Source organism: Temnothorax nylanderi, unplaced genomic scaffold (genome assembly GCF_030848795.1).
Source record: "Temnothorax nylanderi isolate EJ_2023f unplaced genomic scaffold, tnyl_v1.0 TNYL_tig0001_pilon, whole genome shotgun sequence".
Classification (NCBI taxonomy): domain Eukaryota; kingdom Metazoa; phylum Arthropoda; class Insecta; order Hymenoptera; family Formicidae; genus Temnothorax; species Temnothorax nylanderi.
Window position 1 is genome coordinate 1,608,551 of NW_027249063.1, and position 18,442 is coordinate 1,626,992.

At 39.6% G+C, this 18,442-nt stretch overlaps 2 protein-coding genes and 1 long non-coding RNA gene across 6 annotated transcripts in view; 2 read left to right on the plus strand and 1 right to left on the minus strand.

Annotated features, from left to right (window-relative positions):
- The window catches only part of LOC139772231 (uncharacterized), a 60,341-nt gene extending 51,175 nt beyond the window's left edge, over positions 1 to 9,166 (plus strand). Inside the window, exon 5 of the long non-coding RNA XR_011718092.1 lies at positions 8,632 to 9,166. This is a non-coding gene — a long non-coding RNA (uncharacterized lncRNA). The remainder of the gene's footprint in view (positions 1 to 8,631) is intronic.
- A 185-nt stretch (positions 9,167 to 9,351) lies between these two features.
- LOC139772427 (transforming acidic coiled-coil-containing protein 3-like) lies at positions 9,352 to 13,545 on the plus strand. 2 transcript variants are annotated; one of them, XM_071706159.1, is made up of 4 exons: positions 9,352 to 11,870; positions 11,958 to 12,261; positions 12,359 to 12,615; positions 12,732 to 13,545. In XM_071706159.1, the coding sequence occupies exons 2-4, from the start codon at positions 12,079 to 12,081 to the stop codon at positions 12,925 to 12,927; spliced, it is 636 nt and encodes a 211-aa protein (XP_071562260.1). In that variant the 5' UTR covers positions 9,352 to 11,870; positions 11,958 to 12,078; the 3' UTR covers positions 12,928 to 13,545. The 2 variants fall into 2 exon arrangements, with proteins under 2 accessions (XP_071562260.1, XP_071562336.1); XM_071706235.1 differs by lacking the exon at positions 9,352 to 11,870 and having other exon boundaries at positions 11,910 to 12,261.
- Positions 13,546 to 13,626: 81 nt separating this feature from the next.
- Shrm (shroom) overlaps positions 13,627 to 18,442 on the minus strand; it is a 117,292-nt gene continuing 112,476 nt past the window's right edge. For all 3 annotated transcript variants that reach the window (XM_071706040.1, XM_071705957.1, XM_071705866.1), the window contains exons 11-13: positions 17,781 to 17,994; positions 17,092 to 17,358; positions 13,627 to 16,706 (exon numbers count right to left, since the gene is read on the minus strand). In XM_071706040.1, coding sequence (XP_071562141.1) covers positions 16,455 to 16,706; positions 17,092 to 17,358; positions 17,781 to 17,994 — 733 coding nt within the window. In that variant the 3' untranslated portion in view covers positions 13,627 to 16,454. The remainder of the gene's footprint in view (positions 16,707 to 17,091; positions 17,359 to 17,780; positions 17,995 to 18,442) is intronic.

Sequence of the window (18,442 nt, forward strand, 5' to 3'; positions counted from 1 at the left end):
GTTTGAATTATTTCTTCTAATTTTATATACACAATTTTATCTGTGTTATTTATTGTTACTCATCCTTAATCAAACCGATATATTACCTTGATCTCTCAAGTTTTCAGTACGTCAACGCGACAATCCGGCTTTTCTTGATTTTCCATGAGTGCAGTGAGACGGTGGAGGCAGACCGCCGCGCCCCGTGGCACTTGTGATGCTTATTTCCCAGCCACTCTCGCGAACCGTCTCCCGAAGATTCAATCCAAATGCGCAGCCCCGAGATTTTCCTCGGTCGCTCGTAGGGAATGCCCGCGCGTTCTACGTGTGCGCGGGGCTCGTTCCGGCATGTGCGACCGCAGCCTTCCGGCAGCTGAAGTAGCACCGTACTCTGCATTTTTATGGGCGCATTACATTATCCGCACTGCCCGCAATGGTGGAGCGAAGTAAGCACCGAAACTGTCCCCAAAAGATACGTACGTGACGTGCGCGCACATCGAGCTCAGCATCTTAGGAATCCACCGAAGGCGAACCGAAGGAGTGCCTCGAATCTCTTATTGGAAATTTCGCCGATAACCGATGCTCCATTAAGGTACCACCGCGAAGAACGTGCTCGTGCGCGCGAGTACCTGCGCCCCCATGCATAAATTAATGGTTCCCTCATGCTTCCTCACGTCTCGCGGATTCGGTCTCGCCGGATTACAAGAACGCTGTTGAAGTAACCTGACGACGGGGGGGGGGGGGGAGTTCATTCGGGCGCATCGTCAACGTTGCCCGCTTCGTCTCGAACTGCTGACACGTTTCTTCAGACACGTTACGGCCGAGTGATTAAAGTTTCTTTGACCGACGAGGAACGACGGAGTCCATCGTACGATAATCTCGGTGTATCCGGGAGCGTTCTCATTTATCGCGAGATGACTGCTGAAGTCTAATAAGGGAGCCGCGCGCGCGGTCTTTGCCGTCTCCGGACCCTTGATGAGCTTTAATTTACTCGCGCAGCTTACGGAATATAATAAATACCGCTTTCCTTCTGCAGGCAGTTAACTATGCCAGCCAGATCGCATACTGGCGGATAGATGTGCATTCTGCAAACGACAGCCATTATCCTTTCATTTTATGGACCTAATGAAACGGATTCGTTCGTAATACAACCATAGACGATTATAAAGCAATTTGTTTTACAATCGGGATTATTATCACAGCTTAATCGGGCCCTCAATTTCTCGGACTTTGACAAAGAGCGACTGCTGTTTCCCCATGCGATATAAACTTTGTTTAACCTTATTCAGTATCTTCAGTCGTTGTTTCTGCGTTATCTCGAAATTATAATACGACAAATAGCTACAGCAATTTTTGCGCGTCTTAATCAGTGTATATGTAGATATGTATAAACGGATGCATTATGCATTTTCCGTGCCCCACACACACGCAAAATGTACGACAGCGAAGAACTAATTAAGTAAGAGTAGCCACAGAAACTCTGAATGCAACATGATACGTATCGATCGGTCTTCGTGAAATAAGTGAAACAATGCTGAAATGACATACGAACTTCTGTCCTGTCTTCGTTTATACCGTCGATTCATCTTTTAAAATGTGCTACCGGTTTAGCTTGGAATTTTTATCGTTCGTGAGACGCGCAAGAAAAGCGCTAACGTTGAGTGGTATATGAATTCATAGAGCTCGTAATACAGGCACGTGGATTTATTTATCGATCATTTTATAAAGAAAAAAGACTGCAATCGTTAATGCCCCATATTTCTTTGGAATAGGGAAGTAAAAGGTTAGCGGTCATGTGTGAATATCAGACGAGAAGTTTTTAAAAGGTGTAACGGGCATATAGGGCAGGCCTTATTGCCACACGAATAACTTCACTGTGAAGATGTAATTTGAAGCGTTGTATTATCAAGTTAAATCCAAGTCCCTTGTGAATCGCGGAAGAATAGGGAAAAAGAAGCGAAGAAATATGCGCGGTAGAAAAGAGTGAGATGCGTAAATTCGCTCTCGCATATACGCTCACGGCTTTTGGTCATATTTCAAAACGTGAGCCATCTCATTGAAAGCTACGTGAATTTCATGAATATCGTATTAGGCGTGTCGTCCTATACGCTTTAAAGGCCGACACTTGATTCGAACGCACGATATAGCGAGGCGTTACGTCAACTCGGCTTATTTTCGGAGCCAAAGTTACATTTTCACGGAGAATACGGATTCTGAAAGTGGGATAGACCCAAGTGAATGTATTTGCGGTTTTGTGCCGGGAAAATCATGCTGTATCCGCTTTATTTTGCCGCAGCTTTCAGTCGATTTTCTTTAGATAGAGCGGCGGGGCGGTAACGACCGCGACTATCGAACAACGCGCCGTATCGTCGCGCCTAAAACCCGTTATAAAAGCCGTGGACCGATTTCATTTTATCGCAACGTTGTCATCGGCGAATTACCGCGTAAACCGCCTGGACAGTGTTCGAATGGATATTACGTTGGATCTGCAATAACTGTAAGCGTTTCAGGATTTATATTCGGTCTCGAACCACCATATTGGACACAATGTGTGTGCGCGATTTGCTAAGCCCGTTTTCCGCGCCGAGCAACACTTTTTTAAGGGGTTGAGACGTTGCTCCTACTACTTTTATTATAATTTAATTGAAGGTTATTAATTCAGCATATGTATATATGATATCTTAATTTCTTTATGCAATATATAGTTAATCTTCATTATCATTTCTGATATCTTCGTTAATGCGCGCGCATAATTTCTTCTTGTTCAATTAATTGACTATACATTAAACAAATAAGAGCTATGACTGATTTTCTTACAAGATGAATCTTTTAATAAGCATTTATATATGATACGTTGTGAAAAGTAAGCATAAAAAATCTTTATAGATTTTTACTGTTACAATTGTTTTATGTTTTATATAACGAAATACATACGTTAGCTTGTTTCAGCTTATATTTGGATATTTATATTTCAACCAGTCATTGTATAAAACGTGTGAGCTATTTGAACGAAATCGATGCGCTGAATGGTCTCTAATCACTGCACGTTACACGCGTTTGTATCGGAAACTGTTTGATGATTGCTAGGTCGAGTTGAAGGCACGATCGCGCCAAGAAACGAGCATCGCGGACTGCCAAATTGGTAACCGGGCTCATATTCCGGAGATCGGTCGTTGAATCGGAGCCAAGAATCGGAGGGAGAAACGAGATTCGAGACGACTGGTTTTGAATCATCCACCGGAGCATTTCGCTTTCCTCTGTATTTCTACTCTTTCTCGCCTACCGTTTCCTCTCTATCTTTTCTCTATTCCTCCACTTCCGCCTCCCTTCACCGACGCACGCATACCGCGTGTCATCCCTTTCGTCGCTTCTGTCTGCCTCCTCGCGGAACGATAAATTTTCTAGACTTAAATCCCGGTCTAGCTGTGCGCGACCACGACCACGACCACGGCCACAACCACGAGACCATCGACCGCTTCCGTTTCCATGGTGCGTATATGTACGTACAGTACGCCAAGCGTGGAAATGCGGCTTGCACCGGCTTCAAGCGCTCTTGTTTACCGGTCTGACGACATATTTACGAGGGCTCGGGGCCCCTCGATCCAATCTCGATATTCGATTCAACTCTCTTCGTCACTCGCGACGCGTAGTACCTCGCACGCACGTCTATCTTGCGCCGCCTCCGCGGGGCGAAAGTTATCAGACACTTTCACCACTTCCTTCTCTCGTGTTCTTCCGCGCGTTCTTCCTTCCCTCTTCGTATATTTCCTTATCTCTCGCGTCGTTTCATCCGCGTCCCGTACGCTGACGTCGCGTCGGAGTAAGCGAATTATTAAGAGCGCACGACACTCCGTGAAGCCATTCATTGTTTTCCACGTAGCTGGATTTATCGTCCTGGCGGGCGTCTCGTTTAAACCCTCTCTCCGTGCCAGCGGCGGACCAGTTTAGGGCGGATCTCTTGGCGTACGTGTTCGTGTACCCGTATTCTGAACGTAAGCACGATACACGTTCCTGAATTAACTCGGTTAAGCGATAATCGATCGGCTATGCTCTCAGGCTTGCCGTTCAAGGTAAGAAGGTTGAAGTAACGAAGACGCAAAGTCGATCCTTCCGTCCTGTGTGATCGCGATATACGCATATATTACTATTCGTGTTCCATTAGTTCTTAATGTTTTTATAGAAACGAATATGTGTGTTAAGAGTTGCTAAATTTTGATCTTGTATAAATCACTTTTCGTTTATGTCAGGATTAATTACTTTGTTATATGATATAATCAGAACTCGAAGTTCTCTTTCTTTCTCTCTTTCATTTTGAGATATAACGAAAGCATAATCCTTCAAAATTATAAAGTGATGATTTGATTAAGATTATATTACAAAAGTTTGTCGCGGATTTCAATACTACATTTACAGTGATATCTTTAAGGCCGGTTCTACAATCAGTCGTATGCCGGAGTCGAATGTCGGAACACAGCCGATGGTCCAATAAGAGAATTTCTTTTTCGAGAACGAATTTTCCTCATTGGACCATCGGCTACGTTCCGACATACGACTGATTGTAGAACCGGCCTAATAAATTGCATTTCGCAGAATTTGTTATTTGCATATCGTATATTTATTGAAATTAATACATACCAATTTTAGCAATTTTTCTTGGATCCGGTTTATTTGAACAAAAGAAAAAAGTTGCAGCGATCAATGGCGAAAAGAGAAAGAAAGAGGAGATGATAAAAAGAAAGAGACCATAATATCTCGTCATCACGTGAGTGGAAGAAAAAGTTAAGTCATATCGGAACTTTGTTATGACGTCATAAAAGGAGTAGGCTGTATGATCGTCGCCCTTCGTTCGTCATTTCGTTCACGACGCTGGTCACGAACGTATATTCGACCCTCTTCAGATTATACGATAGCGAGGGAGTCAACGTGTCACGTGTCGAATTTACGTATGATTCACATCAAATCTTCTGGCCGCTTTCAAAATTGTCATGCGGGACAGGATTTTAAGATATGTGCAGATTATTAAAATTACATTTATCTTGCGCTCGCTGTTTTTCTATCGCCCCTCACTTTCTGCCACAAAGCACCGTATAATTGGCCGCCGGCATTGCAATCAACATTTTAATCAACCCTCTGTGTGTCTGTCGTATTAATTGTTAATCGAATATATAGTAATTAAAATATTGTTAGCAATCAACGTGTTATGAAACGCAATAACGCGGGTAGACCGGCAAGATTGATACGCAGTATCGAACGTTCGATATCTCGAGCGAAAATGTCAAATCAGATAATAATTAGAAGATATCGTTTCTCTTAATGAATTATAGATAAGTAAGAAATTTTCATAATTATACATGGAAAATTTTGTTTTTATCAGTAATGTTGGCGCAACGATGCAAATGGAAAATTTATCTAACCAACAAGTGTTAATTTGGTTCGGCGCAAGGATGCAATCGGTTCTCAATTCCTACATAATTCATTCCTGTAATTATGATGCTCGGAACGGCGAAGGCCGAAATTGACAGGACAATAGACAACGCCGGGGACGTTACGAAACAACGGAATCGCGATTCAACGATCAAGTCCATGTCGCTGCTTCCCAAAATTTCAGGTCCACAATGATAGAACCGGCGGTCTGCATCGATCTGGGCATGACCTATTCCTGTGTCGATGAAGGATTATCGCTAACAATCAAGAAATTCGCATCACTGAGCTACGTTGCGTTCATGGAGAATGATCGGCGATACAGCAAGGAATCTAGTCTTGAATTCTACGAATACGATTTTTGATTAACTTTCTTGTACAGATTTGCGTTAGGTAGATTTCTCGATTTGTCTTTTGCGCGAGTCGCATGGGCTATTTCGATAGAATTCGCACGATTAGTCACGTGGCAACAACCGCGGATAAAATTTTAACAGTAGTGCCCCGAGACTGCCGAGATCAAGCGATTTGGCAAGGTTGCTAGTGAGCGCGTAGTTTACCCAATGTATCCGTTGTTTTTGCTCCTGTTTCTGCTCGCAGCTGCGGTATTTCACCATTGTTAGAACAAGGGAAGAAGGGAATCGCCGGAACTACCGGCGAAGTCGGTAATGCGCTCGTTTCGGCGCCGCCAAATCGACTCGCTGCTTCAAAATCTACTATCGTTCGTATACGGACTTGAGATACGGCTGGTCCGCCGTAACAGACCGTGTTTATGATGCTGATAATAGCCGCAACCGCTTCCTTTTGGAGTGGCTGTCTTAGCTGGACTCACGTCCGCTTCCAATTAGGGCTACATCCTCACACCGCAACGATTTTGCATCGCGAGACAAGTCGCCGTTCTCGTCGAGTGGATCTCTCTCGTTCTGTTAGGAAAGTTTGGCTCGGCGAACGATCGTAAACTGATTTTTAACTCTCGACAGGACTCAACAAGATTAAAACTGAAAGCGAGGAATAGACGCGCGTAACATCTTCGTGGAAAAGTTGCGGAACGTTTTACGATAAGACAAGTTAAATGCCCATTGCCGCAAGTTGCGGTGACGAAATCTCGCTGCACAGGATATAAAACAGCTTAAATAGTTTAACCAATGGCAAAAATTTGATATTCGCGTGGACGTCGTGCAATAAATAGCGGCAGATTTGCAGATTGTCTTCTTTTAATCATTAGGCCTGTTCTTTTTGTCTGAACTTCTTGCACGGTTCATCTTTCCTCTTTTCTCTCTTTTCACGTTGGAGAAAAGAGAGAATATTTATTTTAACCATATTTGAGAAACCGTAGAAAAGGGCCTAGAAACCGGTAAGAATGGTCACTCTCTTAAAACTAAGTTAAAATAGACCTAAGATTCTAAATTTAAAATAAAATTTTAGTTTGGGATTTAAAATTAAAAATTTTGAAAATTAAAAACAAGAAATTGAAATTTTTCACAAACAAAAGAAATCTTAGTTTGAAATTTTTGTTGTAGTAGTACCCTGTCGATATGTTACCATATTCTGGAAAGGACTAACGACACATACAGTAGAGCTTCCTTAAATTTGACCCTCTGTAATCTTTGCATTCCTTCACACATACTTTCACAAACACTAATATCGTGCCCCTTCCATATCACGCGTTCCCGCAAGTACACGGTGATTGGCAGTCCATTCTGTGGTGGGGGTATTCCCTAATTTTGGCATTCCGCCCCATCCGGTCAAAATTAGAGAGACTTCGTCGTGAAATCCGCAACGATCATCTAAGACTTAGATGGAAAACTTCGTCGGATGGTACCAGTAAATCACTATCCTCGGTACTATCCTGCAATTATAAAAAAACTTCTTTGAATGATAGGCAAAAAAAGAAAGAGAACTACAAGAGAATGCAGAAATGTTTGATAGTATCAAATATTTACCTTTCGAGCCACTGTAACAAACATGTTAAGTGGAAAAGATGTCCACATGGTGTATGGAAAACTTCGTCCGAAGCTTCGCTCGCTCAACAATGAATTCAAGATTGAATTAATTTTAAATTGAAATGTGTGTGCGAAGTCTAGCATTTTGGAGAACACATGTATAAATTCTTGCGGTGTAATGTTGCCTGTGCCAGAAAGGTCCATTTTTTGCAATATCTAAAACAATAAGACCATTGAACATAATCGTATATTATTATACAGTGTCCATTGCGATTTCTACAAAATGTAGGTGAACTAAAAGGAATTAATAGAAACTCTCCCAATTTATGTATATATATACTATAATATATAAATTAAATCTTATTGAGAAATGTGTGCGTGTATGTGTGTATACTATCTTGAAAAGAGGTGTATTATTAAAAAACAAAAGTTTTGCAATTCAACAGTAGAATGTAAAAACAATTTCTTTTTTTTCGTTGAAAAGGGGCATAGGAGAGAGAATTCACCGAGTTTTAGAAGCGATTCCCAGCTTTGAAGATAGCGAGTGCAATTTTACAGAATTAATTTCTCCTCGCAGAAGACAGTTCCTTTCAATTCACCTACTTTCTGCCGCGGAACCAGCAACAATTTAGTCGACCAATGTTACAATAAAACCGTATATTTAAACCTGGAAAAGAGCACAGTAGAAAAAAGAAGAGAAACGAGATTTTTTTTATTTTTAGTTTCTATTTAGAATTTAAAGTTTTAATTTTTATTTTATAAATAACGAATAGGTAAATGAATTAATTTAATATTTTTATTTAATAGAATACTCCGAACAATTTTTTATTGTAATTGTACATATAAAAATTTCTGCATTATTGTGCACATATATATGCTGTAAATTCCTTTGTTATTAAGATTAATAGCGATTTGAATACATAAAGAGTGCAAGAATTTAAATAAATTGTTTTACAGACTAAAAGATTAATCGGTAAACGATTCGAAAACTCATTGATGCAACCCGACATGAGGCATCGACCCTTCACACAGTCATCAATGATAACAACCAAAAATCTGACTAAAATGAGCGTATTAATTATGTGTATAAATGGCGAGGATAATTCCGTTCTGATATATAGGTGATATATGTGATATGCGCTTGATGAAAGAGAAAAAAAAATATCCGTGCCACGTGAAGAATCGGGTCGATCGTGACTATAAGCACGCGCGTTCCTTCCTTCATAAGTTTACTCCTAGTGTTTTTCATCCTCGTACTGCTCCATTAATTACTCGTTACGTATTATTACAGGGGCGAAGCGAAATCTTTCTTCCCCGAAGAGATCCCCTCGATGGTTTTGACCAAGATGAAGGAAATTGCGGAAGCTTATTTGGACATCACCATCACGAACGCGCTGTGATCATGGGTACCGGTGTACTTCAACGACTCTCAACGTCAGGCTACGAAGGACACGGACACTATCGCCATTCTGAACGTCCTGAGGATCATTAACGAGCCGACCGCAGCCGCCATCGCTTACGGACTACGGGCTCGACAAAAAGGGCCGCGGTGAAAGGAACATTTCTGATCTTTGATCTCGGCGGCAACGTATCAATACTAACTATCGACGATGGCATATTTGAAATAAGCTTGCATACCTAGCGCATCAATAGGAGAATTCCATACTGCATGTCATCTAAAGATGACAATCAAATTTTTGTGTTGTGATATTTACACTGAATAATGACATTGAATTCTAATGACACGAGCATTAGAATTATTTAATATTTAATTTCAATGAAATATACATATATATCGTTTAATAAAACAGCTTAAAAAGATTCAATTTTGACACATAAAAAAAACAATCGTCATTTATTTGATTTAAAAAATAATTTAGAAAGAGCAAAGGTACAATTTTTTTGGATACAAAATTTTAATAAAGTTTATTACATCTTATAGATAATATTTGCCAAAAGTTAACAGTCGGCAATATTTATTTTGGTGGAAAAGATATCGGTAACCATATGGTCAAGACATTATGCGCAAGAATTTTGTGAGAAAACACAAGAAAGATCTGATGAAGAATAAGCGAGCCGTTTGTCGGCTGAAAACTGCCTTTGAGTGTGTCAAAAGTCAAAAGGATTCTGTCCTCTTCTACGCAGATCAGCCTTGAAATCAATGCTTTGCTGAATAACATCGACTTTTACACTTTGATCGCTTGCGTCCGTTTCGAGGAATTAAGTCAGGATCTCTTAAAAGCATTTTGGAGCCTATAGAAAAGGCGATATGTAACGTTAAAACGGATAAGGCAAAGATCCATGATATAGTGCTTGTTGATGGATCAACGAGGATAACACTATTCAAAAGCTTCTACAAGTTATAGCTAATCTCATGTCATCGCTTTGCCTATCAAGGCGTGTATTTCAAAGACGTGTTGTGGTTAAAACAGCTCGTCGTTTAATCAGACAAATTAACATTTGTTTACTCAATTTCCTGTGATAAAAGCCAAGATAATGCTAAGTGTTTACGTTCGGTGACAAAACACATTAAAATGCGATTCAATTTCCACGCGCCGCGCCATCCCCTTCTCCGCCTTGACGCGGTGAAAAGTCCGTAGGGGTGGCACACGTAGAGAAAACACGAGGGTTGTCGCCAGGTGTTCGTTATGGTATTAATGAGCTAGATGACAAAACCAACAGACACTCCCCCGCCACTCTCATCACCGTTTCTCTAACCGTAGAGAAACTGGATACACTTTCTGTCAATAGTATTCCCTGAGAATTTGGCAGAATCAATTTTCAGCCACTTTCTTAGGATTTCTTGAACGACAAGGAATTATATAAAGTCTATAAACTCGGACGAGATTGTTGCCTACGGCGCAGCAGTCCAGGTTACCATTTTGCACGGCGACAAGTCCGAGGTCGTACAGAATCCTTTTCTTTCACTTGGCATCGAGACGGCCGATAGCGTGATGACTGCATGCTCTCATCAGACACAATACGACAATCTCGACAAAACAAACGCAGACGTTCATCACGAAACACCGACAATCAGTCGAGCGTGCTAATACGAGTTTACGAAGGGGAAAATCTAGGAAAGCGCTCCAGTTATGTATTAATTTGAATATTTTTATGAGAAGCCGTTCTTTTTAAAATTGAATTTCTTGTGATAAATATACGTTTTAATGAGTTAGAAAAGGTAATGTGATATATTAAATATATATTTCTAATCAGAAAAGAAATCTAACGTACAGAGACACCGTTATTCGCAGAACTATGAAAATTACATTATATGAAAAAGTGAATTATTTATTCTTGCAAGATTTGTGTGGATATTGCGTGAATCTTGCTGTAGTTAATTTTCTGAATAATATTAAATAGTTAATATATAAGAATAAGTGACAAAATTTTAAACAAAATAGAACAGATAATATATGACTATATATTTGATTGAGAATCCACTTCAGATATATATTTAGTCACCCCCCATTGATGTTTCTTCTCGAATTTGTTTCGCTTTCTTTGCAAGACTCGCTGCACCATCTCCTTTACCGCAGTTGACTGCTTTAATGATCACCGATCAGTAATTAAAAGAGAGAGCCTCCAGAGCTCAAACGGCTAATAAACGTTTCCGACGATCAACGTCGGAGATAAGAAAACAATCCTACAAGGCAATAGGCTCCGATGGTGGATTGTACTGAGTAGTATCGCAATAAAAAAAAAGGAAGAAGGATTCTTGAGCGAGAATGTATAGGTCGGCTCAAAGGATAAGAGCGAAGGCAGAGGGCGATTCTCGTGTCCCGAGATTCCTTTTCTGCCCGCTGCCATCGACGCACGAATCGGAAGGGACTCTATTGGAATTGTCAGACCGTTCGGATAAGCATCCGGGATGCTAGTCCGCGCACGGAACAAAATCGCAAAAGAGAACGAAAGAAATCGAAAGCAGACGGGTCCAGTTGAAAGAGGGAGAAGCCGAGCGAGAAAGGGATACCGCGGTTTTCTTTCTCACGCAATTTATCTTTGCCCTCAGGTTACGTCCGACATTGACGCCAACAGCATCCTGAAAGTCTCAGTGGAAAATCGAAGAACAAAAAGAATAAAATAATGATTATCAATGACAAGGGACACCTCGGCAGAGAAGACATCGAGCGAATGGTGAACGAAGCGGAAAGATATCACACCGAAGACGAGAAACAAAGGGAAAGAGCTGAGAACAACCTCGAGTCATATTGCTTTAACACGAAGGGTACGGTCGAGGAAAAGAACATCAAGGAAAAGATATTGGAAGCTGATCGAAAGCGTATCATTAAGAAGTGTAACGAAATTATCAGGTGGATAGACGCTAATACTCTACTAGTAATAGATCTAAGTGTACAATGTTCAAATAGAGATAGGCAAAATATGAGAGAGAGAGTCGGTTGGATAGCGTTAGCACGAAAATAAATAAGTAGCAAGTCCGGAAGGTTAAATGGAGTAGGGGAAAGCCTTCGCGCGTTCTGAAGGAAGGCACGGACGGACGCCACGGACGGCAGATAGATTTGAGTCGCTGTGAGTCGTTATATTGAATCACAAGATCTTACACTTTTTTGTAATTTTATTATTGAAATTTATTAATTACATGAATATTGTTTTTAGTTTTCCAAGATCCTTCGACATTTGATTTCTTGTTAGCACGAAGTAATTCTACGCATACAAATCGTCTTAGAGCGGAATCCTTGTATGTTAAATTTGACCCTTTGGTATCGAACACATCAGCATGTTGCCTCAAGGAAATACCCAAACGATAAACGAAGAGAAAAATGGCAAAAGTGAGTCGCCACTTCCTGATGTCGGTACACCAAAACGTAATCCTGCCATAGCAGCTATAGACATGCTGCTTTTTTATAGTCGTCTTCCTAATGCAACAGTGCAAAAGTCAGAGAAAGCACAAGAAAAAAATGTAGGTAAAAGTCTATTGACTATTATGTGCTCTAATTGTTATGTGAAGTATATAATGAAGTACATGAGATAAGCATTAGAAGCAAATTATTTTTCAGGAACAACCAGCAGAAGAGCCTAAATCTGACGCACCACTTATTGATCATATAGATATGAGTAAAGAACTTGAACTTGTAAGAACGACGGTACTACAATTGGAGGAAGAATTAGAGAAACAGAAGAAAGAGCATGAAGCAGAATTGGAAAGACAGAAAGCAGAATTCAAAAGACAGAAAGCCTTTCAGGAAAAAATTAATAAATTACAGGCACAAATGTACGATCAGCTCAAAGAACATGCAATGACTCAACTAGAAAAGTATGCAATCAACATATCTATAGATATAGAAATATAGATAATATCATTGTATAATATTTCTCGCGGGAAAACATATATCACACATATTAATATATAGGTATTTTAATATATTTTAGAGCTAATTTGGAGTTGGATATAATACGAAAACAGAATGAAGTGGAAACAGTGAAGCTGCATGCGATGATAAGGAAAGCAGAGCTTAAAAGCAATTCGCTCGCTGAGCTTCTAGAACAGAAAACCAAGGAAAACAAAGAACTCGAGAAAATCCTAGACGAAGTTATCGCCAGGGTTGGTCACGGAAACTCGGAATGAAAATCAAGTATCGCGATTATGGCGATTAGTCTTTATTTTTTTACTTGTCCTTACTATCTTAAATACAAACTTAAATATGTTAGATACGATTGATGTATGCATGTGCATTAACTCGTAAAGTTATTGCGTAAAATTGCGTTTTGCTTCAGGAAAACGGAAAACGCCTTTTATTTAATATATTTTGAAATCATTGGTATTTCTCGTTTGATGGTATTTACCTTGTTACCTACTATCACCAAAGAGTATTCTGGAGTTCCTACATTCGCCACTACAGATAATGAAAAAAACATCATAAAAATATTTAATGCATGTTTTATTACATCATTATAAATTTAATAATCTTTAGGTATGCAATTCTGTTATGAAATAATTGTGTGAATGAAAATTCCTGATATGTGTCAGAATTTCGAAAATGCGGCAAACTGCTGTTGGTAACATTATAGTGGCGGTGCGACCACCAAAGTAGTTATTCATAAAGGCAGAGTTATATTATCATTGAATGATAATATAATAACCTCCGATTTTACGAATTTATTCATTAATGAATTCTGATAATGGTTCTGTTTCGAATTTATAGCTACAATTTAATATCCAATACAAATTTTTTTACTCTATTGTTCATCAAAATTTTGCTCCAATTTTTTGTAATATAGAAGAAGCTATAAATTAAATTCATAAAATAAAGTATTACAAAATAAATAAACTTTTGTAATATTTATTAATTTAATTATTTTGGCTTATTACTTACTCAGGCAGTAAGACTTGTTAATAACATGCTAGCGTACAATAAATTTTTCAAGCAGCGCAAACGTATAACTAACGATCTTAATAACATAACAAAGCTTAATAGCATGGTAAGTTATTATAAAGAAATAGTCATTTCGTTTGAATTTCAACATGTTATTTATTGCAAGCGAGCTTGAGAAATGTAATTATCGTAATGATGATTTCGTAGTACATCTGTATGGGATAATATTGTCAGATTAACAACGACCTAGCGTTGTCGCTTACAGGTGACACGCGAATGTGTATGTGTAATTATTATGTTGCCTTTGCATCACGTAAAATTATATATGGTAATATATACACAGCGAGAACGTTAAATATTAATGTCTTTAGCTATAGTGATAGCTTACGAATAAATGGAACGTTTCTTCTCGTAAAAAATAGATATCCAGAGCACCATGTTTCGATTAATTTGTTATGTACAACAGCTGCGCCTTATTCATGGCGGGGGATGAGTACAGATGGTAGTCGCATTCGATGACATCGTCGCCGCCGCGTGATGTTTTGCTGCTCGCAAACATATTGTAACACGGTGGCTGCTAATCTTTCGATTAACGGCAAGATTGCAGTACCCGCCGCAGCCGATTCGCGAACATCGAGAAATAAACGAGGAACAGAAACTGACTAATACACGCCGCAAAATTTTATGCCCTGTACTCAGTCTTTCTCATGCGCAATCATTATCGTCGCGGCCGTCTAGGTCCCGATTTGTGACACGCTATCTCTGGCGCCGTGCTGTCTGTCTCGCCGTGACGAGTTATATGTCGTCTGAGATCAAGCGCGTTCGCGTCACGAAGAAAGTTTGTATTTATAATGGAACGAAATCGAATATTTCTTTTTCGTAGAGGTGCGGTTTGGATGGATTCCGTCTCGAAATCCATGGGTCCTCAGTAAGTGTCTCATTACCGAGCCCAAAGATTTTCGGAGGTCCAGTGTAATTTCGCTTGTAGTTGCTTGTAGTCTCTTCTCCGCCCTCGATAGAGCGATGAGCGGGGAGGGAGTATTAATCGGTATTGAAAAAAATGCGTAATTTACAAACGAGAATGTAAAACGGGACAGAGAGAAAAAAAGAGCAAAATGGGAATTTGTTTGACTGTGGCATAAAATTTCTCGCTGGACCACCATGGAGGCTCGAATACGACGCGCGGTCCCGCGATACTTTCGAGACTCCTTGGTGGGATCGTATAGAGTAAATAAGATCACAAGCGTCATAGAGGCCCACGAGGGCCCCCGGGGGGTTAGAATAATACGTAAAAATAGTATTCGTTTATGTGTACGTGTATATGTATGTATGTACGTGTATATATGGTATATGTGTGTCGGAGTATGAACATATGCACTTACAATATATTTATTATTATATACACATAAAACGTCGCTTCGGTTGCCTGCATCGTTTAGTTGCTTAGACGCCGCGCAGTTGTTTAGACAGAACGTGAACTCCCCTTACTCTTATATCACATGTCGTATATAAGAAGACACCACGAGTAATTTTAGATCGAGAAGATTTACGATGAATTAATGTAACTAACATAACGTGCATTCTCGAATCTTCAGCATCTTTTGCTCTGCGTTTTTTTTTTTTAACAAAGGGCTCTCTAAACATGTGAGAAATTGTTAGCATCTTCGAACGTCCATTAGTTGCGTACGTACGGGCAAATATCGCACCGGATTTACACTGCACGGCGTTACCGACGCATTTCTAAAGACAATTCGCGTACGAAAATACACACACACTTACATATATCCATATAATATAGATATATTTAGAAATATATTAAAATTTTGATTTCAATAATTTTCAAATACGTTCTACGCAAAATTATTATTAGCGTCGATCGGTACACGAAAATAATACATACATATATATATATATATATATATATGATTTACATATATATGTATCACTAGCCGTATTACTTATTACGCAACGTTAACGTTCTCAATCGACCGTTTTCATCTTTCGTTTACGCACGTTCTGGCTTTCCTTATTCAGGACTGCGCATTGTTCCTGGTATATATATTTACAAATGCATTTCTGTAATTGATGACAATCGTTTTAACGGGTAATTACATTATTTTTCTCAAAAAGAAATTTGAGAAATAATCTTTACTCTTTGTAGCGCCTTGTGATTGTTTTCGGCATGATGTATAAGCATGATGATAGGTTTCACATAATGTATAACCGATATACTGTTTTCTTTCTGTAGATTACCGGGGAAACACAACAAAATCGATGCAAGCTTAACAAAGACTAGGCACTTCATATTTCGGGATTACACTTGGATCATAATAACATCAAGAAAACATCATAATCTACTTTTATTTCATATGCAAAGAAAATTTCATGCATTAAATTTCCACATTATCATGCATTAAATTACTCTGCATCTTTGTATTGTTGTATCAGATATTTATTTGTGCGGAATGTTTTTTAATTAAATTTTCAAAAATATTTAATTAATCGCAATTAATTCTTAAAGTAATTTTTTAAAAAATTTGTAAAAAAGTAAGTTTTGTATTGTTTTAAACTATATGTATATAATTGAAAATTGATTCATTTAGGATACAAGATTATTTCTCTTTTGTGTGTCCCCGTAACTTTTTTTTCACCCCTATTAACTTATACTTTCGAGTCAGCTTGACTCATTATGCGGAACACCATTGTTCACGCCTGGAAATGCACGGTTATTTACGAATCGATTTCATAATAACTTAGCATGCTAAGTCCCTCGTTACGACTAGTCAATTGCCTCTTTCAACGCAGCTAATTGTTCCTCGCCAAGCTTCACCTTGTCCTGTATCTCGCGACCGTCCACTATCAGCTTCGCTTTCATGTTGATAAAATGCTGGTAGTCAGCAAATTCCTCTTCATTCAGGTACTTTGCTAGGATCGCCGACATATTCACGCTACGTTTATCGATATTATTCTTCAGAATCTTCGCTTCTTCTAATTGATCCATTAGCTTATCTCGTTTGCTCTCTAAAATTTTCTGCACAGAATAATAAAATTGATATAAATAAAAATTTATAATTGTGTATGTATATGTGTCGTTGCGAAAAAAATGCAATGCTTAAAAATTTACACATAAAAATTAACATAGATATAATTATCTATAACGGACAGATAAGCACTTTGCATGACCATTAAATATTAAAAGAAAAACCGTTATTGCTCGTGACTAAAATTATGCATTTGTTTTTTATTGCATTTTTTTGTACACAATAATTTGATTTAGCGTATGATCTATTATTATAAAGTATTTATTCGATAATTTTGGATTGTGATATATTATATCCCATGTATAATTACTTTTAATTGGCGATGGAAGAGCGTTCGCACCAAGCATGCAAGAAAACAAGAAGTTTCATACTTACTCTCTCCGCATGGTCGGCCGGCATACCATAAAGGGCGTTCTCAGCGCGAGCCAACCTGCCGCTGAGGCCGAGAAGAAGGCTCGTAATCTTGCCGACTTCCTCTACGTGATTCCGATACTTGGACGCTTCCGGCGGGCGAGCCACAGCGGAAACGCGAGCGGCGACTCGCGCACCCAGAGTCTCGTTCACCTCACCTTCCTCCCTTACGGCCTCCTGCTCGCCCCTGAGAACCACCAGCTTCCTGTCGAGGCGCATCATCAACTCCTCCTGAAAAAATCATCCATAGTTCTAGAATACCTACACGCATGAGTCGATACGACGCTATGAGAACGCTCGTAATTTTTACTGCGAGATTCGACAGACCAAGAAAACACGGTGATATCTAATAGGCGAGGTAATGATTTGCTATACGAACAACTAGTTAGGTAACAGTCCGGCCTTAAAGATATATGATAAGTAGAAATTCCAAAGCGCGGTAATTACATTTTACATAAGGCTCAGATTGTACTCGGAGGCTCGATAGAAACGATACTTATTATCGTTTTATCTCCGCGTAATCATTATTGCCCCACTGCCTAGGAGCCCCGCGACCGCATACCGATCAAATTTAGTCGCGGGCAACCGTATAGAGTTAATTATAGCACATCCGACGAGCGCGTTTAATTATGCTCCGGTTTGTGGAGTAGTACCTTTTTCTGCCTAAGGTCAAGGCTGTTCGTTGGTACAACCGCCGGGGCATCCTCTTGATGTGTTAATCCCTCCGCGTCCCTGGCGTCTCGCGAGTATCTCGTCAGGAACCTCGCCTTTCCCTCGGATGTCGTGAAATAAGCCGAGGTGAGGGACAGGGGGCTGGTAGAATCGGCTGACAGTGGCGTGACGGGAGCTGAGGGTATCGTTTCGTGTCTGAAAAGAATTTATTACGATGATTACACCTCCGGTTGGTTAATGCGGACTACACCGGACCCGTCCTCCTCTCTATCTCTCTTGCAGTATTTATGCAGAGATATTCCTATAATTGTCATCATTGCGAGAGGGCAGGGAATTGCGTCAATGAACGTGAGTCACGATTGAATTAATCCTCCACTGTTTCTGAGGCGAGGCAGGGAAAAGCAAAATGATTTGCGAGTGGATGCAGAGGAATATTTTGCGGCGTAGAATTCGCGGTTTATTTTCGTAATCGACATCCGTGATGAGTAACAAAGTCATATACACGTGATGCTGGATTCTCAAGTTTATGGATGGGAAATGCTCAATAAGTAATCCATAAGCCGGCCGAGATTGTTATCAGTTGAACGACAGCATGCGCGATCCTGTACATCTAGGCGAGTTCTATAAAAGAGGAGAAAGTGAT